This window comes from Rhinoraja longicauda, chromosome 22 (genome assembly GCF_053455715.1).
Source record: "Rhinoraja longicauda isolate Sanriku21f chromosome 22, sRhiLon1.1, whole genome shotgun sequence".
Lineage (NCBI taxonomy): Eukaryota > Metazoa > Chordata > Chondrichthyes > Rajiformes > Arhynchobatidae > Rhinoraja > Rhinoraja longicauda.
This window is the reverse complement of record NC_135974.1, coordinates 23,045,113-23,068,548: the sequence shown is the minus strand read 5'-3', so window position 1 is coordinate 23,068,548 and position 23,436 is coordinate 23,045,113. Positions and strand designations below refer to the sequence as shown.

Below are 23,436 nucleotides of genomic sequence, written 5' to 3'. Positions count from 1 at the left end.
GATTTTTTATTTATTTACTAAAACCTCTAACTTAAAAAATACACGACCGAATCAAATAAAAATATCATTTTCCAGCAGCGTTCAGCGTGGTGATTAAGGCGGTACAAAAAACGTGGCGCTACGGTTCACCGTTTTTGCCGAAATCAGCCGAAACGAAATAACTGAGAACAAAAGTTTTGACTTTTAAACCTCTAACGTAAAAAATATAGGACCGAATTAAATAAAAACATCATTTTCGGCAACCGTCCAGCGGTGTGATTAGGCGGTGCAAAAATCGTGGCGCTACGGTTTACCGTTTTGCCGTAATCAGCCGAAATCACTGTTACAAACATATATACTCTTCTGAGTTTTAGTATATTAAGATTGTACACAATGTTTGGTGGATGGCAGTTAAACTGCCTGTCTCACATCTATTCCAGAGTAGGTTTTCCCATTTTAGCCATACATATAAAACAAGTCAGTAAAGACATCTAAAGGGAAATGAGTGTTCAAGTCCGAAAGGTGAAATGGTAAACGAAAACAGTAAAGAAAGTTAATTTCAAAAAGGCAAGTCTTTATTTTACAGCTATGATTTCAATATCCAGCGATTCATTGTACACATTACTAAAATAAGCTTCTACATGGATCAAGAAATTACAAGAAAATCAATACTAGTCTTGAAACTGCAATCTTTTGATAGATCAATTTTTTCCATTTACAGAGTTCAATGTGCAATTGTTTCAAGATGCACAAGGTGTTCAGTTTAAAAGAATCCATGTTTAACAAATACCATGCTCAATAATGATGATCCTAATTGTATTTGTGTAACCTGAGAGATTAACATAAACTAAACAATCCAAAAAACTGACTTCAGGCAACAAGCAAAATAAATTAGTGGGAAAAGGGAGACTGAAACATACAAACTCACTCACCATACATCAGCGCACAGATTTCCCCCATTTTAACAACCAGTCCAAGTCAGAATTCAACCCTGCATTTATTTCATTAAACTCAACAGGCTTAACACAAACCAGAACTGATGCAATCATACACACCTTTTGAACAGCAATGTCGTTTTGGGGATTCAAGATCAATTTGGAGTTATTACAGTCACGTGTATAGATATTTACAGTAAACAGAATGCCATATAAAACATCACAGTAGGGTTGAAGAGAATTCTACTTAATCCCACATTTTACATTGTAATGGGCAAATTCAGAAATTCACCAATTCTCTTCAAGCCAGATTTGTCTGTGGAAATAGCAATGGTAATTTCCAAACCTCCCAAACCAGACTAAATAGTGGCTGCAGGCAGTAAGAAAATTGGTCATTGCACTGCAAAGTCCCACTCCCAGCATCTTTACCATACCTTCCTGGTTTAAGGATTGGGATTAGATGACGACAAAGGGCCTTTTTTCTGAGTGCTTGGTTTAGTGGAATTGTTAACCACCCATGAATGTTCAAGTACACCCTTCAGTGGCAGCCGTTGTTTGGGGTTATGCTTAAGCAATCTACTAATTAGATCCTTTGCACCCTCTGATACGAAGGATGGAAATTTAAGGTCAACCTGAAAAAAAATGTTAACTACAATTAGCAATCATTGAAAACAAAAAAATTCTGCAGCATTGAGAATTTCACATTTTGCCCAGTAAAAACATTTTACCACAATTCTTCCTTTAACACCTTCTAAAGTTAAAAAATTGGTTATTTCCAACTACCGTTTAAGCTTGGATATGGAAAGAGATTGCAAATAGCATTGGACTACAGGCTGACCTCTTCCACAAGGTGCACCAGTGAGTCCTTCCACGTGGGTCAGAAGGTGCCATAGTGACATGGACTCTGCACAGGCTGACTGAGTGCCCCTTTACTGGGGTTATGTCTGTGCCCGGGAGTCCCTCGAAAAAAGAGCAAGCAATGTTCACTGGCACTACGGAGGAGTTGTGGGACCATGGGGGATTGATTGTATCCTGGATCAGGATAATACAGCAATCAGATATTGTATAGTCACCTTGGACTCTGGGGAGGTGGCAGTGGAGCAGCAGAGTGGGCAAAGCAATGGGAGGAGGCAGTGGACGAAATGATTGCCGACAGGAAGTAACAGCGGCTGGGGAGGGAGCCCTATTGTGAAAGAGTGCGTCCTGTTGGTGGCAGCAGCCTGAAAGTGCTGTCAGCCAGGGGCTACAACATGAGCCACAACAACAGCCAAGTCAACTAGACAGCACAACAGCTGGTGAAGGGCTTGCTTGCGCAGACCAACGCCGTCAGCACCTAATTTTAAAGTGATTCGGACTTGCGCAAGGTGTACTGGAGTGTCTGCACTACCCAAACGCAAATCCAGATAGCAAATCAAGTCGATTTTTCTCCTTCCTAATCCAGGAATATAAAAACATTTACCCATTAATATACCCATTCCTTCTCTCCCGAGATGCTGCCTGACCTGCTGAGTTACTCCAGCATTTTGTGAATAAATACCTTCGATTTGTACCAGCATCTGCAGTTATTTTCCTACAAAAACATTTACCAATCAGCTAGAGTTCAAAGTTTCTGATTCAATTCCTGAACTGGAAAGGAGCACACAATCACTTATTGAAGTAACATGGTGAATATAAAGATATGGATAAAGTTAATTGCAACACCCAAGTGAAATCAAGGGACAATAACTGGTGAGTAAACTGAAATTCCACAATTAAGAATCATAATCATAATCTTTAATTAGGAATGCCACTTATGCTACACAGATCACAAAATTCCCATCTGAAAACTGAACAGGACCTTGAAGCAATTAGAAAAACAACTGGTCACTGCTTGTAACTGGTTTACCCCATTTACTTACTTTAGATATTCTCCTAAAGGTGTCTTGGCGATCAGCTGCTTCAAATGGAGGACGGCCTACTAAAAATTCATAACACAGAACACCAAGGCTCCAAAGGTCAACATTCTCATCATGCATTTTTCCCTCGATCATCTCTGGTGGCAGGTAGTCCAAGGTTCCACATAGTGTTGCTCTCCTAAAAGTAGCATATGTATATTTTAATATATTTCATGCATCAATAATTTTTAGCAGTTTCAAAATGCATAACTATATGACAAAAAAAAGATAGGCAAGTGTAATATCCCTCATTTGCCTCATATCTTGAATGTAAGCAAATAATCCACACAAACTAATTTTGCTTTCCAAATCAGCATTAGTACAAAAACCAAAGGCATGGGCTGAAAAAATATCCACCCTTCCCCCCCCCTCCTAACTTTCAGCTGATTTTATTGATGCAGCACATGAAGCAATTTTTTTTAAGAAAGCACAGGTCTAATACTTAAATTGGTACATGCACAATAGCAGCAGAGCAGGTGACAGCTGTTTGATTCAATATACCATCTATGCAGAAAAGTATCCTTTATACGATTGTCCTGTTAAATGTATGGTTTTTAAAGTGCCGATTAGCCATGGCAATAGTGGTCTAGGTAAAAGTGTCTATGGAAGTCTGTTACACAAGGACACCGTTGGAAATTAGTGGGAAGAAAGCCATCAACTGAAACAATCACTGCAATTTATTGCATGGAATATCCAAGGAATGAAATCACATACATTTAGAAACTCCCTGCATGGATTTGGGAAGTTCCCCTTAATTATTGGTTGCCTTTTCTGGGCAAAAGGAAACTACGGGAACATTCATTCCCCTTTGGCAAGGTGTAATAATAATGGAGCAGATATGAAATAAATAAAATCACACCCACAGACACCACAATATCAAATCACTACAAAGTGGTTGGATAAGTAAGAGGCTTCCTGGAGCCATGGCAAAAAAACATGGAATCTCCCCAACAAATGTTGACCACAAATTCACAACACAATGGCTCAGAGTTTAACAACCTATTGCTGTAAACAGTTAACTCATAAATTTATAAACCAGTTTAAGAAATTTCATAATTAGTACACAAAAACAAGCTCATAATGACCTGAACATGCTTTGGTCCAATTTAAATACCGTTATTTATTAAAAAGCCAAGTTTCCTCAGGAAAGATTAGGCAGATTAAAAAAGTGAAGTACACAAGTCTTTCCTACTTGAATGGAAATAAAATATAGCACCTGGATGCAGGAGCATGCACAGACCATCCAAAATCAGCAATCTTCAATTCTCCATTTGCCCCGAGCAGTAGATTTTCTGGCTTAATATCTCTATGAATCACTTTCTTTGAATGGCAATATACAAGTGCATCAGCCAGCTCAGACATATACTACAAAGAAAAATCAGAGTACCAAGTTATTAACTGAGCAATACACAAATAACCACAAACATTTATAAATGGTCATTTGAAAAAAATCAAGAACAAGGGAAAAAGTCATTTGGTTCATTATGACTAAAGTGTAACCTTTTGGTGCAGGTTTGTGGGGCCAATTAAAAAGCAAACTTTGCTGGATAGATATAAATCCAAAACAGGTAGTAAAAAGACAGCACATGGAGTGTAAACAATAAGCAGAGCACCTAATGCATGACTTTGGCCAAAACAAATAGCTCTACTTTCCTTCAATGGAAACAACCTGCATTTCCTTTATTGGAGTTCCCCCAAAGGAGACTACTCCCAGCTTCAACAACCCCCCTCTAACTTCCTCAATCCTAGAGTCATTTCAATAAATCCTGTCACCTCAAAAGCTTTCATGTCCTTGAAGTATGCCAACCAGAAATGGACAAACCAGATTACAGGCAAGTTTCTAATTTCCTCAATTTTGCAATCTAAACCCTATACCCCCTGAGTTTGAGTCAAGGGGATGTACGACTGTCCATGCATCTCTTGATATCAGCCCTTTGTACCACATTATTCTTCCTGCCATTTAAACTCCATCCCACGAGCTAATGCCCTTTCAGTATATCATATACTCTAGTTCTCATTTGTATACTGTAAACTGTCCATTGTGCACCTGAAGCTATTAATGTACACAACCTGAAAAAGCAAAAGTCCAATGGTGATTTTGAGAATCATCCACCTTCCTCCACTCCAAAACTAAACATTTGATCATAATTGCATAAATGTTGAAAGATTGAAAGTGTCTAAAGGAGTTTGGAAGTCCCCATCCAAAGGTCACCAATAGTTAACATACAGATATGCAAATGGTATAATGGCCTCTACTGTAAGTGGATTTTATTGCAAGATTAAAGATGCCATACAATTATACAAGGCCCTTGTGACATCGCACTGGGTGCATGAGCAAGTAAACTCACCATTGTACACAATGAAGATTACTTGTTACAGATGGATTGCAGTGACAATTTAAACAGTGTGTGATAACAGTCTGTTATAAGAGACCAAGTTGTCTTGGCCTCTGAATTTGAATGAAGTTGTCCATTGTTCTAAACTCAATGAGTGGTTGACAGATACCAGAAGGATATTTACCTTGGCGAACTCTAGAAGTTAGGGCCATTCTGAATAATGGGTAGGACATACAGGAATGAAATAGGGTGAAAGGGGTTGACAAATCTTCAGAATTCTCCAGCTCAGCGGAACAAATTCTAGAGATTTAATGATAGCGTTCAAAATTCTCATTTCTGACTATTGAAAAGAAAGGATATGGGATATCTGAAAGCTGTGTATATTGAAGCACAGCATATCATGATAGTGAAGCAAACACTACCATTAACTGGTGACTATTTGTATTACAGCAAGTTTCACTTTGTGCCATGACTAGCGCAGAGTTAAAAACACAAAAAAAGACGTGCCACGAGCTAACATTTACTGAACAAAGGAACAAACCATCAAAATGCCGGTCAGCCAGTCAGTGCCAACTGCAAATCAGCTACGCAGAAGGTCAGGGATTAGGATACTTCTCAGGGAATGATATTTTAGCCTACTTGTAGAATAATCAAGGCAAAAACATCGGATACTAGAAAAATGCAAAACACGAAAAACACAACTAGACTTGCGTATGTTTTGAAAGCAAGCACCATATCATTCAGCCCAAAATACAAAATTGCATAAGGACAAGTAGTCATCTCATACTGTAGCACTTCGCCCATCATCAAACTTCCCACATTTCTGCAGCTCTTTGTAAAGTTCACCACGAGGAGCATACTCCAATATCAAATAAACTCTGGAAGTATCATGGAAGTAACCAAATAGCCTCAAAATATTGGTATGTCTGTGGAAAGAAAAGAAAAAGTTATCCATTCAAAGAGATAGAAACAATAGCAATGTTTAAGAGCTATTTAAGCAGATATGAACAGGCAGGGCTAGAGGGATATAGGCCATGTGCTGATAGATGAGATCAGTTACATTGGCATCATGGTTAGCACAGCCATTCACATACTGTCCGGTTCCAAGGAAAAACATGCACAGCTTCCAAAGGATATTAGTATTTGCACACACGGACCTCAATTTTGAACAGCAAATCTCAACACTTTTTGAATGGGAAATTTAGCTTAGAAATATAGCATTTTTGAAACAGTGCTACCAAATTGAAGATATTCATTAAACAATAATATATTCCTTAAACAAATAGATGAACACGGGTTTCATGAGAATTAATTGTGACATTTGGTAAAATAATGGTATTACATTTCATCATGGATTTCTCCATAATTTAATTCTACCAATGTATGCAGAGACTATCATTTTCTCTCAACTCCAAGGAATTAACCAAAAAATCGCAGTTATTGCTGTTTCAATCTGGAGATGCAATTAGTGCAATTGCTTCAAATCACCAGTCTCCCAGGTACACCAATAACTACAGCAGCAATCATGGCATTCTAAGGCAAATACTAACCAGTATAACCAAGAATTCCCCAAAGCTTCAAGACAAAGGATCTGATACATCCAAACCAAGACAATAGCATGTAACCAATCAGACTGTTTAACATTGGAACATGTTGGTTGTCTTGCATTTTCTTTAGTTCCCACTGCTTTTTGCGAACCCAGTAAAAAGGGACAAAACTCTAGCAATTAATAGTTTAGCCAAATGAAGAAACAAGTTTAAAGAGGGACAAACTAATCTTACCAACTGGCTATTACTGTATGCTGGATTTCTTTATCGAATTGCAAATCAATGAAACATAAAATGGCTAATATTCATCATGACATCTGTTTTTTTTAACATCCAGGTAATTCACAAAGGTATCTTTGCCCTTCACCAATTAACTGCTAAAGGTCTGATCTCTAGCAATTAATATTGGGGCCCCATATCCAGGGAATGATATACTGGTGTTGGACAGGGTCCAGAGGTTTACAAGAATGATCCTTGGGGTGATTACATTAACAGTGTTTGATGGGTTTGGGCTTGTACTTGCTGGAGTTTAGAAAGATGAGGTTGATCTTAATGAAACCTACCTTTTAATGAAAAGCCAACAAGATAGAATGGATGTGGAGGGGATGTTTCCAGTAGTGGGAGTGTCTAGTACCACAGGGTCCAGCTTCAGAATAAAAAGTATCACCTTTAGAATGGAGATGGAGGAATTTCTTTAGCTAGAGGGAGGTGAATCTGGGGAATTCATTGCCACAGATAACAATGCAGGTAAAGTTTTTATTTTTATTTTTAAAAAGCAGAGATTGATAGGTTCTTGATTAGTAAGTGCATCAATAGTAATGGAGAGAAGGCAGGAGAATGGAATTGAGGCAAAATAGATCAGCCATGATCAAATGGCAGACCAGACTTAATAGGCTGAATGGACTAATTATGTTCCAATGCCTTATGACACAATCTAATTGCAGTACTTTATTCAACCACAGGGTGTTGCATTACACAAGAATGTTTCTGAACATGCACAAGCCTGTACTGAAATTAACATTTCCTCAGACACACAAACTAGCAGAACAGAAACTTGAAGCTATGAGCGGCAGGTGATGCAACTCTACTTTATTGCTCCTCTAGATCAAGAATTATGCGTATTATCATTTCTAATTGGCTAGAGATTAGGAAATGTTTACTCATTCATTACTTTCAAGGATAAAGAACTACTCCTGCAGAACTCTATCAAGTAGAAGGGTTAAAATTTTGCGGAATTCATGACAGACCCATTAACAGGAGCTGTTTGAGTATCAGGAAGTTAAATTAGCACCAATTTGATTATTAACAGTGACAAAGAAGAAGAAATTCACATGCTCCAAGTATTTTTATCTGATACTGTTTAATTCCCCTCTCTTGCGCCCCCCCCCCCCCCCCCCCCGGTGAAATGTTCAGGGAAAACCCAAGATCAAATTTGAAACCAATCAAAATACAAATTGAATATTTTTCATCCATTTGTGGAGGCATGTCACCAATGTTTCCACAAGGGCAGGAAGTTCATAAATAGGTTTGTCAGTTCACATATATTTTTTTAAATCATGCATCTTCGGAACTGTACCTGAGATGTGACTGAATTTCAACCTCCCTTCTGAGTTGGTGTTCCACAGCAGCTTTCTCAAGTTGAGATTTGAATAGTACTTTTAATGCCAAGATAAATTTGGTCTGTCGTTCACGGGCCAAGTACACATTTCCAAATTTACCCTTTCCCAGTGGACGGCCAATTTCGAAATCATCCAAACACCACTGTTTTCTGAAAACAACAATTTGAGTGATCATGAATTGGAATTCTGCAACATTGTTTAAAATTATTTTACTGAACACTAGTTTTATTATTTTAGCAAATTGACACCCAATCCATTGAGTATCCACATTCCAGAGGTTTTCCAAGTATCAAAAGAAAAACCCATGGGATAATTCAATAAAACATCCACATCCTCATTAACAATAGGATTCATTTTTGTTGTATCTCACTTGTATGAATACAGTCCATTTTAAACACCCGTTCAAAGGCTGAAGAATTATTAAATCATGTGCAGCATCAGAACATACATTTCACTGATTTGTACTTAATCCAAGGACACCAAATATTTATTCTCCTGTTAACATAGTTTAAATCAATTGGTCAAACCAAAACTAATTCCATTAGGTTATCAAAATTTACTGCAGCTTTCAATTTTGAGAAAGCATCATTAAGTCTCAGTTTTAAAGACAATTTCAGCAAGATCAATAATCTTTCCTTAAATATTTTGATGCCTAACTATACACAAGCTTTTTTACTTTTTGAAAACACAACCCAAATTAATACTACTGCAAATTACTTTCAACTTATAAACTGAATGCATGGGACTCGGTGTCACTTGATTCACAGACAATTGATTCACAGAAGCTTTGAAGTTTGACCAAAAATAAAATCTAACAATCAATCACTCACTGATTTCAAGTCAGTGAACATATGTCAAAAAGTTCCAAACTTGGGGGGAAAGAATGGCCTGTCATTGTCAAACAGGGGTTGGGGAGGAAGAGGGCAAAAGGATTTCAGCAAGAGCAAATAATTTCAGATAAAAAATTATGCAAGATTGAAGCAATCAGAAGCACGAGAATCAAGCAGCTGGTGAAATGAAGCAAGGATAGTGATAAGATTACTGGAAAATCTAACTAGTCTGGATATTGACATATGATTGAAATCTCACCTTTGGTAAAAACAAGTTAAAAGGTGTGCGCGGTCTATTTTAGTCTTAATACAGATAGAACAGAATGCATTATAAGGCCTCCAGCCACTCAATATTATCCAAACAAAATTATAGCTCACAGCTGATGTCAAATATGGTACATGGCAAATCAGGAGAGTAAAGGACATGAGAAGGTAGCAAATTATACTTGCATCATGCAATGCATTCCAGATATCTTAAAGATCCCAAAATACATGAGACAGCAGAGAGCTGATCCAAAGAGGATAATGTATAATTCAAGGGAAGGAAGTGAAACTAGTGATAATCCCATGATTAGAACAGGGTACATTATTGAACCAGCAAAGATGCCTCATCTATACGAGAGGGACAAGATAACATTACCCATCACAGCTATTGCACAAGTTTCACGTGCTATGTCATTGCTGTGGCTATGGAGCAAATCTGATTGAGGGGTTCAAATTTTAGAGTTGGGGAAAGAGGAACAATATTACTATAAATTAATGGAGGGCAAGTTTTAAGCACAGGAGAGTGACATGCAGCAAATATAGAATTGAAAAGGAGATGCATTAACAAGACAAGCCTACAGGAATAGGGCCCTTGCACAGTAGATCAAAAGATCAAAGGGTGTGACGCACAGAGTTGCTCAAGTATTCTGGAGGACAAGCAAGCCTCCTGCACACTGGTATCCATAACCTTAAAGGCTTTGCAGGAATATCTTTTGAAATCTAACCAGAGCCACTGCAACTGGTCTCCCGTGTACCAAAGCAAGAAAAAGGAACTGTAAAATATAAGTAAGCTCTTTTTCATTAAGCCCCAAGGAAAGACACAAAGTGCTGGAGTAATTCAGCAGAAACCAGGAGAACATGGACAGGTGATTTTTTGAGCCGGGACCCTTCTTCAGATCAGTCTGAAGAAGGGTTCCAACCCGAAACGTCGCCTATCCATGTTCTTTAGGGATGCTACCTGACCTGCTGAATTATTCTGGCATACATGTCTTTCTCTGGTATAAACCAGCTTCTGCAGTTCCTTGTTATTACAAGCCCCAAGGAACAGTGATTTGTGAGTTCTGCAGCTGGTATCTGGCTTATCATCTGTTTGGACTGTATTCCGAGAGCTGTGCCAAACCATTTCTCTCATCTCTTACAACACATGACTGCTAGAGCCATCATTCACACTGGCTTCCAAGCCATTCCATCAATCTCATGCATCCAGAGTCACAACTTTCTAATGCTTTTGTTCTTCCAAAAATTATTCGTGCCTCAGGTTTTACTGTGGTAATGATCCTCATTTCCACTATGTTTCCGAGGGATGTTGAATGTTTGAGACTTGAATGTTTATGGCAAATAGTCCAGCCATTGCTTGCTGGATCTGGCTCAACTGCAGTTTGGTTCATCTGGACCAAAAATATTTATTACAGGGTCACCTATTGTGTATAGACACAAAATGCTGGAGTAACTCAGTGGGTCAGGCAGCATCTCGGGAGAGAAGGAATCTCCCAAGATGCTGCCTGACCTGCTGAGTTACTCCAGCATTTTGTGCCTACCTTCGATTTTAACCCGCATCTGCAGTTTTTTTCCTTTTCCTGTTGTTTATAGTCATCTGTTTGCTCTAAAGCAGTCTTTATGAAGTTTCTTTCCCTTTGTCAATGTACAAGAGAAGAGCATACTGACAGGCTTCTGCATAACCTATTTTGCATGCTGCTCTCAACCCTCCCCCTTCGTAAATCCACTGCACCCACGGCTAGGGATAATTTACAGCGGCCAATTAACCTACCAACTAACAAATCCTTGATATATGGGTGAAAACAGGAACACCTGGGGGAATCCTACAGTGACAAAGAGATCACTTACATACCATACAAGAGCACCATGGGCGATACAGTGGCAGTAGAGTTGCTGCCTGACAGCACCAGAGACTCGGGTTCATTCTTGACTACATTTTGCTTCTTTTTGGACTCAAAGCATAAACCATGTATTTAGATGCTGCACTACTTGCTGAGTTTTTACTGCATTTTCTGGGTTTTATTAATGTACTAGATTATATGAGTAAATTAAAACAGTGCCAAACATTTGCTTGACCACTGGAATATTGTCCAATATTGGAATATCCGGAATATCGCTCAATTTGGGAAAGATAAGTCACTGAAGAGGTTTGCTAAATTATAACCTTTTGTTATGCAAATAAACTGGTTGCCGTTCACCTTGCGATGAGAGATTGTCTGATATGACAGAGGTCATTAAAATCAAAGGTATAAACTGGAGAAAAAATGATCCTATTATTGAGGGAGGGTCAGGAACCAAGGAACATAGATTGAGGCTAATGGCAAAGGGGCCAGAAGGCATGAGGAAATTATTCTCAATAAAGGGCTTGGGTCTGCATGCATGTTCAGAGGAGCAGGCAGATGGAACGGAGGAAAGAGCTGGATAAATGTTTGAAGGAGTTGTTACATTGACAAAGAGAAAGATGACCCCAAAAGACTTAGCTTCGACTGGATGATTCTGCAATAGCAAGTGGTTTTGACCCAGGTGAATCAAACATAAAAGGCAGTTGAGCCAGATCCAGCAAACAAAGGCTGAACTATTTACTTACCATAAACATTCAAGTCTACACCCCTGAGACACAAAGTGGAAAGGAGGATCATTACTGTAGTAAAACCAACAGCAAGAATGATTTTTGGAAGAGGAAAAGCATTAATGGCATCCAAGGTAAGAATAATTTCTAATGTTCAGAGGAATATTACAAATATTATGCTGTGGTTGGGACTCAACTTTGGCTCTAAAAAGTTGTGGAATGAGTACCAAAGGCTCGAATGCTAAGAATTTGTAAGAGCTTATGTAAAATGACATCTGAAGGATCAAGTACGTAATATTCTTTCACCACCACTTGTTATTCTGGAAAAATATGACATTTGACATGATTTACCAGATGGGAAGACAAATAGAGCGAAATCATTTGACAAAGTTAATAGCCATGAATTAAAGTAGAAGAGTTTATTTGCAGAAAAATAATCAATAGAAGGCATAGTCTATTGAAACATTGCATTTATAACTCACTTTTTCTTTTCATGTGTGTTCTGGCAATCGACAGTTTTATTTTCTGCAGTTTTTCCTAATTAAAGAGAAAATATGCCAATGAGAGGTTGTTGTTCATACAAGTAACTCACAAACATGGCAGCACGGTGGCGCAGCGGTAGAGTTGCTGCCTTACAGCGAATGCAACGCTGGAGACAGGTTCGATCCTGACTACGGGCGCCGTCTATACGGAGTTTGTACGATCTCCCCGTGACCTGCGAGGATTTTCTCCGAGATCTTCGGTTTCCTCCCACACTCCAAAGACGTAGGTTAATTGGCTGGGAAAATGTTAATAAAAATTGTCCCTAGTGGATGTAAGATAGTGTTAGTGTGCGGGGATCGCTGGGCGGCTCAGACCCGGTGGGCCGAAGGGCCTGTTTCTGCACTGTATCTCTAAATCTAAAATTCCTCAGGGACACAGCATGTAGACACTTTGCTCTCCTTTCATAAGTACATATCAAGATTGTTAAGCAATTTTGGTCTCCTAATTTGAGGAAGGACATTATTGCTATTGAGGGAGTGCAGCATAGGTTCACCAAATTCATTCCCAGGATCGCTGGACTGATGTATGAATGGGTCAACTGGTTTGCATTTGCTGGAATTTAGAAGGATGAGAGGGGATCTTATAGAAACATATAAAATTCTTAAAGGATTGGACAGGCTAGAAAAATGTTCCCGATTTGGGGGAGTCCAGAACCAGGGGTCACAATTTAAGAACTAGGGGTAGGCCATTTATGAATGAGATTTAGCTCTTTGGGCTCAGGGAATCAAGGGATATGGGGCAAAAGCCAGAACGGGGTACTGATTTTGGATGATCAGCCATGATCATATTGAATGGTGGTGCTGCCTCGAAGGGCTGAATGGCCTACTCCTGCACCTATTTTCTATGTTTCTATGATCATTTAGGAGTTCTAACATTGTGGCTATAGCACGCATTAATTCAAACAAGAATGAGTCTTCAGAATACATTTACTAAAGCATATTGGAAGCAGTAATCAATTTGATATTTAAAAAGACAGCTGTGCAAACCAACTGTCATCTACCAACATGATCATGAGACTTTCCGTATGCATCATCCGAACACAAGACAATGGATTATGTTAATCAGCCTATGTCACACCAGAAATCTTCATCTTAAGTTATTTCATACCATTGAGAGAGTGATGAAGGAAATGTCCAGACCAGACTAATTTTGGTACTTGGCACATCAAACATAGGTTAGTCTATCAGTACTTGGGGTATTTAAAAACTCAAGACTTCACAGCACTACTTTGATGTCGGTTTGTAACTTTCACAAGTTTTAAATGACTTCGTTCAACCATTTAAAAAAAATATATCTCCATGCATCCAGCATCTTGACTGCCACCTTTCGAAACAGCTTCCCCAATGAAGACAGATGTACACCAACTCCTTCACACCACTATAAACATTATTTTACAAATTCACATTATTATTCTAATGGATTGGATTCCACATATTCTACACCCTTCCTCCTTTGGATTCACATTTAAATTGGCACTTAACCCCTCGCTTCATTTTTTTCATTCTCCTGACTTTTGCAATTGCTTCACTCACAGGCATGTTGCGCTTGATGTGGAGGATTTTATTTTCCTTTGTTGACATCGGTTATCGTCCAGGGAGTTCTGTTTTTCTTTTACTAATCATGAGAATATGCCACAACTGAGCCTGAACCATCGATAAAGGCCGCCCAATGTTTTGCTGCAGTCATGTCTGTCATTGTTTGGTTCAAACTTACTCTCATCCCATTGAAATTGGCATTTCTCCAGTTCATGTTTGCACTGGATTGCATTTTAATAGAGAATCTAATTCTCATTTATGATAACCACCCCCTGCTGAAAGTCAGTGGCCTTGACCCACCTCATTCTTCACAAACAGATCAGGCAAAGAGTCTTTCCTTGTTTGACCAGAAGCATACTGCCCTAGATTATCGTCAGTACATTTTAGAAGCTCTTTACACTCAGTGACTTATATTTTAATGTAAACTAGGATAGCTAATTCCCCAGCATTTCTCCCTCCACTCTCCCAAATTATAAATACCATACTTTCTCCTGAAGTGTTAATCCTCTATATCTCTCCCACTTGTTGGTGGCTGATGGAATACACAATGTAAAGTTCTCTTTACTGTTCTATAGCCAATTCAGTCTGGCCAGTTGCATCATTCTCTCCAGCAAAATATTATTTAATACCAGTACCTTTTCCCTCCCTTATCCTTTCTGATCTTGTCCCAGACTGACAAAAAGCAAAAAATAAATCACTCACTAGTCAACCTCCCAAAGCCCTCCAAATATTTGTAATCTGATAGACAAAAACTCAGCAGGTCATACAGCATCTCTGGGGAAAATAAATAGACGTTTCGGGTAGAGATCTTTCTTCAGACAGTGAGTCAGGGGAAAGGAAAATGAGAGATATAGACAATGATACTTGTCCAATTTAGCAGTTAATCTAGGTAATTCTATCCAGATACGTTAGATACCATAGAGTGGCATTTTATTTTAAATTCTGGTTTAAAAAAAACAATTTAATATCTGATTTTAAAAAATGTAGGACTACTGATTTTTACTATCTGTAGTATTAAATTATCCAGCAGATTCACTAATGCAGGTGACTTGGCAAAGACATGGCAGCAAAAATGGCAACGCACAAAGGAGACCATTCTGTCTCATCTACTAATTCTATAATTCTTTGTATCTTTTGTCCACCAGTTAAAGAGCAGGAAAATTTTGAACCAGACTTTAAAAAATAGTACAGAATTTTTATTGCTAGACCTACTGAAAATGCATTCATTTAATTCAAATAATTCGACAAATTTGCTACACACTTACTCATGCTAAAAAATGGTCACATACATCAATTGAGAGAACATCACAGAACAGAATGAAGAAAATGTTAGAGCACAGATAATTAATTAGCTGTAAAGATTGTAAAATGCTCAGCTTGATTAATATCCAAGAGGATCATTTATAATAGTTTATGATTAAATGTTGAGCATCTTATGCTACATTGAACTGAATATTGCACAAGAATACTTACCATTATTTGGCACTTCAGCAGGCTGTGGGGTAGTTGGATTTCTAGCAGGTTCACCAATTTGCTGGGCATCTTTTTGGCAAGCCTGCTTTGAAAGTGGAGGCACTTGCATTGCCTGTTTTACTTGACCAGATGGCACTTGACTCATGGATGGAACTGAATTATCAGACAGAACCCGCACTTGAAGAGGTGGACGTTGCTGGCCTACATTACAAGTAGTTGCCATTCGCAGAGCTGGCATTCTTCTTGGAGGTGGGTGATTCTGCAAATTTCGCTGAGATTCCATAACACAATTTCCACGATCCAAGGCTGCCACCTTTCAAAATAATAATTTTAAGGCAACAGAAGTACTTTTATGCACAAGCAAATGCAACAAGCTTTACTCACCAATTATTATTCTCTCCCTCTACTTAAGTGACCCAAATGCGCTGGCCAAAAATAAATGACGCTGCAGATGCTGGCTAACAATAAGACAAATTGCTGGAGTAATTCAGCAGGTCAGCAGCATCTCTGGAGAACATGGATAGGTGTCATTTTATGTCAGGACCCTTCTTCAGAATCAGATTCAGAGTAAGAAGGTTCCTGACTCGAAACATCACCTATCCATGTTCTCCAAAAATGCCATAAGACCTAATGAGTTACTCCAGCAATTTGTGTCCTCATTTATGTCACAATGTTCTGAAAATCCCCCAAAATTAGATTTTCCACAGATCTGCTTTTACTCAATTATTAGTTCAATCGGGGACTTCAAATTTCAGCCCAAATTTGTGTACAAAATTGGCATTCAGCATCCCACAATGCAGATGTCAGCCAACACCAATGCAGATGCGAGACACACAAAAACGACCAATAATGCACCCCAAAAGGCAAATTAGAAAATTCTTGAAAAGCAAATCATTAACAGATCATGCATTAAGGTTGTAAAGAGAACAGTTGCCTGATCTGCTAGAGGAACTCAAGAGGTCAAGCAGCATCTCTGGAGGGAAATGGGCAGCCATCGTCTCAGGTTGAAAAAGGGTCTCGACCTGAAACGTCAACCATTCCTTCTCTCCAGAGATGCTGCCTGTCCCGCTGAGTTACTCAAGATTTTTTGTGTGTCTATCTCAGGTGGAAAACCTTCATGCAGCTTTCCCCAACATGTACATCTGTTTCTATTGGTGTAACCAATTGCAAGCCCAAGACACAGATTTAGTTTCCCAAATATGCCAGGTTCTCAGCAATAGAAACACTGAAATATGGAACTTGCAAAAACAATTGGAAAGAGACAAAACAAGAATACACTAGCAAATTGAAGTATTTGCTATTAAACTCCTCCAACATGCAGCAAGAACAAGGAGTGTTCATGCAACAATGTGAAACATACAGATTGCAATGCAGGCCATCTAAACATAGCACAAAAAGTAAGGAAATTTGTGTTAGGTAGATTATTTCTTTGTTGTAACAATGCTTCTTGACAATAAATCTTATACCGTTGGAAAGCCTGTTTATTTCCCTTTTAAATGGTGCCACATTTGTAAGGAACATGCATTTGTGGGATGAGCAGCAGAGCTGAGTATGTGGGTTGCACCCATGAAAAATCTGCCACATCTTCTCTGCCAATGCCAAACAGCTTATTCTGCCATTGACTCTTGTTCGGTGTTGTTTGGTGGATTGGATGATTGAAGTCTGAAGAAACAAGACATATTGGCAATTTAACAATTTATTCATTTAATAAACAGGAGCCTCAGTAGCGTGTGGAAGAACCATACACAGCCATAATAGCCTGGCACCTCCTCCTCATGCTGGTCACCAGCCTGGTCACACACTGTTGTGGGATGGCATCCCATTCTTCAACCAGCATTTGTCGCAAGTCAGCCAACGTGGTTGTGTTGGTCACTCTGGCACGAACAGCATGCCCAAGCTGATCCCACAAGTGTTCAATGGGGTTGAGGTCAGGACTGCTGGCAGGCCATTCCATCCTCTCAACTCCCAAATTCTGGAGGTAGTCTCTGAGAAACCCTGCTCTGTGGGGGCGAGCATTGTCATCTTGGAGGATAGAGTTCGGTCCCAGACTGTGGAGATATGGGATTGCCACTGGTTGCAGAATCTCATCTCGATATCTCTCTGCATTGAGATTGCCTCCAATGATGATACACCTCGTTTTTCCAGTGAGGGAGATGCTGCCCCACACCATCACACTGCCTCCACCAAAAGATGTTACTCTATTGGTGCAGAAATCAGCATAGCGTTCTCCGCGTCTTCTCCACACTTTGACCCTATGATCCAACTGCCGTAGGCAGAATCTGGACTCATCGCTTAACATAACGTTCCTCCACATGTTCAAATTCTAGTGCACGTGTTGCCGACACCAGCGCAAACGGGCCTGATGGTGAAGGGCAGTCATGGCAGGCCTCCTGGCAGCCCTATGAGACCGGAGATCGGCTGCGTGCAGTCTGTTCCGAATTGTCTGGGCAGAGAGCCGTCGGCCATATCGTCCTGCAAACCTTGACTGCATATCTGTAGAAGACAGCCTACGGTTTCCAAGTGCTGACAGGGTGAGGAAACGGTCTTGTTCGGGTGTCGTCTTCTTGGGATGCCCACTTCGCGGCCTGTCTCTGACATCCCCCGTTATATGGAACTTGGCCTTCACTTTGGAGATGGTACTAGGGCTCACTCCAAATAATGCCGCAACTTGGTTTTGCGGAACACCAGCTTGAAGTTGCCCTATCGCACGGGCTCTATCCAGATCAGTCAAACTTGGCATGCCGATTCTTGGAGCAGACACCTACTGACCACTGTAGCAGGGCCCATGCTCACAGATGCTGCCAATCAGGTGCCAATCAGGCACCTGATTGTCAGCACCTGGTGGTACCAGAAGCTCAAAACAAGAGTCAATAGCAACAGCAGAATAAGCTGTTTGGCATTGGCAGAGATTTGGCAATTTTTTCATGGGCGCAACCCATATACTCAGCTCTGCTGCTCATCCCACAAATGCATGTTCCTTACTAATGTGGCACCATTTAAAAGGGGAATAAACAGACTTTCCAACGGTACAAGGTTTATTGCCAAGAAGCATTGTTACAACAAAGAAATAATCTACCAAACACAAATTTCCTTACTTTTTGTGCTATGCACTTTTCCAAAGTGCAGTGCATTTTGCTCACGAATATGATTGAATTTAAAGATCATAAAATAAATAAGAATGCAATTTCCATTGGATGAGTGCAATTCTGTAGATTTATGACAGATCAAAACAAATGTCAGACCATAAGCCATAGGAACAGAATTAGGCCATTCAGCCCATCGAATCTGCTCCACCATTCAATCATGACTGACCTGTTTTTCCCCTCAACCCGATTCTCCTGTCTTCTTCCCAAAACTATTGATGTCCTAACTAATCAAGAACCTATTCACCTCTGCTTTAAAAATACACAATGACTGTGCCTCCATTGTTATCTAAAGCAATGAATTGCACATATTCACCATGCTCTGGCTAAAGATATTCCTCCTCATATCCTGTCTAAAGATATGTCCCTTTATTCTGAGACTGTGCCATCTGGTCCTAGACTCTCCCACTACTGTAGACATCCTCAACATCCAATCTGTCTAGTCCTTTCATTATTCAGTAGGTTTCAATGAAATCCGCCCTCATCCTTCTAAACTCCAGCAAGTACAGGCCCAGTGCCGTCAAAGACTCAACAAATATTAACCAAAATCATCCCTGGGATCATTCTAGTGAACCTCCTCTGGACTCTGTTGAATGCCAGCCCATTAAGCCTCAGATATAGAGTCCAAAACTGCGCACAAGATTCCAAATGTGGCCAACTTTAGCCTGCTACTCTTTCATGCCTTTGTATTTACCTTTACTCAACACTAATGCTGATATCTGTTTTTAGCTTCTCTCGCAAACTTCTCGGTTCTGCCATTTAAAGATCACTGCTTCCTGGAGTACTTTCATCTTAAGCTCCCTAATCAAATCAGGTTAATTACACACCAAATCCAGAATTGCCTTTAAACTGCTGGGTCAACCACAAACTACTCCCAAAACCAATTGTGCAGGCATTCTACAAATTCCTTCTCCAGTACCACCCTAATTTCCCCAGTGTACTGCATATTGAAATCCTCCATGACCACTGTAACACTGCCTTCCTTGCATGCCTTTTCTACCTCCTGATGTAATTTGTACCCTACATCCTGTCTGCTATTCAGAGGCCTGCATATAATTCCGATTAGGAAGTTTTTACACGTGCAAATTCATAACTTTACCCACAAGGATTTACATCTTCTGATCCCATGTTGTTTCTTGCCAAGGATTGGATATCATTCTTTGTCAACAGAGCCAACCCACTCCCTTTGCCACCCGACTGTCTTTTCAATAGGCAATTGAAAATCTTGAGCAAAAAAAAACAAATTGCTGGAGGAACAGTGGTCAGGCAACATCTGAGGGTGGAATGGCAGACAATATTTCACGTGTAGATATTATTTAAAAGTGATGGGAGTGGAAGGAGAAAGCTGGAAAAGAGGTCAGGATGGACAAACCCTGGAAACTGCTTGACTTAATAGATGGGTGGAGTACATGACAAAGACTAAGTGAAAAGGCAAAAGGGTGTCAGATAAGGAAAGAAGGGGAATTAAATATCTCCACAAGGCTCCCAACCTCCAACTGTATCTGTCCATTCCCTCCATAGATGCTGCCTGCCCCAACAAGTTCTTCCAACAGTTTATTAGTTTAAAAAAAACATTTGGTTATACTTTGGAATAACTGCTGACATGGTTCTATTGAATCCAATCCGGTTGTGGAAGCCGTCAATGGATATTTTCAAGGCAGAGATTGAGAGATTGATAGATTCTTGATTAGAAAGGATGTCAGAGGATATGGGGCAAAGGCAGGAGAATGGGGTTGAGAAGGATCAATAGATCAGCCATGATTGAATGGAGAAGTAGACAATGGGCCGAATGGCCATATTCAGCCCCTAGAACGTATGAGCAATCCCCTGGAGTTGGAATAAACAAAATGGCTCAGGTTATTTGAACAGGAGTGTTATGAAATGGAACTGGATTTAATAAAGCTAAAGATTTGACATTCATGGCTTTTACATTAGAATAAACTGCAGATGCTGGATTTTTTTAGCAAAGCACAAAATGCTGAAGGAACGCAGCATATCAGGCAGCATCTGAGGAGGGATCGGAACTATTGCCATAAATATTGGAATAGGATACATTTCATTCCTCTCTACAATAAATAGTGTGTCAGATGCAAAAGTGGGATGACATAGAACTAGTGTGCATGAGTGATTGATGGTTGGCGTGGACTCGGTTGGCCTGAAGGGCTAATTTCCATGCTATATCTCAAAACAAAAATTCTAAACGGAGCTTTCTGATATAGAAAGGAGAAAGCTATTAACAAGAAAAAATCATGGGCATTCTTACACTCAATTGAAATTACAAGCAATAATGAATATTTAATTGAAATGCATTAACAACATAAATGTCTAAGGATTTGTTGGCCTTATAGTACATTCCCCCAACTGGGATGTGGAAATACTTAAGCCATTTAATAATTTCCCATTTTGCTCCAGCAGATTTAGTGTGTGTTTTGTCTTAAAGGGGAAATTGTTGTTTATTTTTGGTTGAGTAATATAACAAAGAGGTTGGGATCATTTGGGGTTTTTAATTGGGTTGGGATCATTCAAATGGTTTTTATTTTTGGCTTCCGAGCACACGCTATTGAATAATCACAGCTGTGTACTTAGTTTTCAGCTACAAATCCTGCACTAATTTTGTCCACCAGCTTTCTCCTCAAGGCACAATCTTATATAAAGATATAGGTCCCTGGATGCTATTCAGATTCTATCTGGCAAAATGCATGTGAACCTTGAGAATGAGGAAATAGGTTGTTCTGGTTTCACTCGCTCTCTACCCAACTCGGGCCATCAAAGGCAACAGAGGAAGAGTCCCAGCCCAAAACACACAATTCACACCATCCAATCTTCCGTCATCCCAGAGCACGAAACTCACTGAATTTCAATAAACGTTGCTACCAATATTCCCTTTACCCTAGGACAATAAGGGAATGGAATATGTTACCACCCAACACACATGTCTCTCCCAATGTTCAGTCATTTAAAAAGGGCATTGAGTAACTAGTCTCCTCAACTTGGTCAAAAAGGCCCACTTCAAAATTTAATCACTACTCTACTCACTCCGACCTGCACAAGATAACCACATGAGGTGTTTGCACAGTAATCAACCAGAACCACCCATCCATGTATAGGAAGGAACTGCAGATGCTGGTTTAAACCAAAAATAAACACAAAATGTCTCTATAATGTCTTATATTCACTGGAATTTAGAAGGATGAGAGGGGATCTTATAGAAACATATAAAATTGGATAAGCTCAATGCAGGAGAAATGTTCCCCGTGTTGGGGGAGTCCAGAACCAGGGGTCAGTAGGGCATTTCAAACTGAGATGAGGAAAACCCTTTTCACCCAGAGAATTGTGAATCTGTGAAATTCTCTGCCACAGAAGGCAATGGAGGGCAATTCACTGGATGTTTCCAAGCGTTAGATCTAGCCCTTAGGGCTAACGGAATCAAGGGATACGGTGAGAGAGCAGGAACGGGGTACTGAATTTGGATGACCAGCCATGGTCATATTGAATGGCGGTGCTGGCTCGCTGGGCCGGACGGTCTAGTCCTGCACCTATTTTCTATGTAACATGCATGGGCAATGATGGCTGTAGAAGGTGAGAAACAAACACTGGGGGGGGGGGAGGCGGAAGAATAGCCATTGTATGTAAAGAATTGTGCCGCCCAGGAGGATCCACCGGTCAGCAAGGTGCGCGCTTCATCCTGTGTCAGAGTAAAGTCGAGCACCCCGGAGAATGACGAGCAATTGCACGACGAGACGAGGCCTGGACAGGGTCTGGCTTTGAACGTTTAAAACCCTCAACCGGCTTCGACAGCGGTGAAGCGTGAAGGTGGCGTCTCAGGCCAGGGACAGTACATGATGGGGGTCGGGGCAAGAGGAGTGGTCCACTCAGGGGAGAGAGAAAGAGGAGCGTCGGTCGCCGCCCTGCTGTGGGGCCCCATCTATGGGACTGGAGGTCGGGGCGGCCCGGGGAGTCGGGGTTGGGGCAGGGGCCGGCTCAGATGGGTGGGGGGGGGGGGGGGGTGGGGGGGTGATGGTCCCGGTGCGTTGGTTGCTGCGGTCCGGCTGAGTGCGGCCCATGTCACTAGACTAGAGGCCTGGGCCAAACTCAGGCCAGCCGCCCCCTGCTCCGGGGAAAGAGCAGTGGCGGCCCACACGGGACGAAACTGCAGACGGGAGACACCCGCAGGCCCAGCAGCACACATTGTGCAGAGGGAGAAGCCCTCGCACTGGGGCCTGGTGCAGCCGGCAGCCCAACTCACCGACAAACCAAGCCCGACCAGCATCAACCGTCCGTTCCTGCGACGCCCTCCGTCTGCCGTTTAATTTCAAATCCGCCGCTCTTTAACCCGCCTCGCGCTCCCATTGGACGGGTGCCGCCGCCGGGCCGGGCCCGGCCGCTATTGGCTGAGCTGCAATGAGCGTACATACGCAAGCACGCAGCGCCGTATGTAAATGAGGGTCCCCCCCCCCCACACACGTGACGCGTGTAGCTCTCCCACTGCAACAAGCCCCAGGGTAAGACAATAACTGCAGATGCTGGTACAAATCGAAGGTATTTATTCACAAAAATGCTGGAGTAACTCAGCGGGTCGGGCAGCATCTCAGGAGAGAAGGAATGGGTGACGTTTCGAGTCGAAACCCCCTTCTTCAGACTGAGGTCAGGGGGGCGGGACAAAGGAAGGATTATAGGTGGAGGCAGGAAGACAGAGGGAGAACTGGGAAGGGGGAGGGGGAGGGGAAGGGAG

General features: G+C 40.8%; 1 protein-coding gene across 1 annotated transcript; it reads right to left on the bottom strand.

Moving 5' to 3' along the window:
- Window positions 1-740: 740 nt before the first annotated feature.
- On the bottom strand, window positions 741-23,074 carry LOC144604684 (aurora kinase C-like). Its single transcript, XM_078419329.1, has 8 exons — window positions 22,951-23,074; window positions 15,562-15,874; window positions 12,493-12,547; window positions 8,308-8,499; window positions 5,972-6,110; window positions 4,065-4,213; window positions 2,813-2,987; window positions 741-1,546 (listed from the first exon to the last, which is right to left on the bottom strand). The coding sequence occupies exons 1-8, from the start codon at window positions 22,972-22,974 to the stop codon at window positions 1,358-1,360; spliced, it is 1,236 nt and encodes a 411-aa protein (XP_078275455.1). The 5' UTR covers window positions 22,975-23,074; the 3' UTR covers window positions 741-1,357.
- Between the last annotated feature and the right edge of the window lie 362 nt (window positions 23,075-23,436).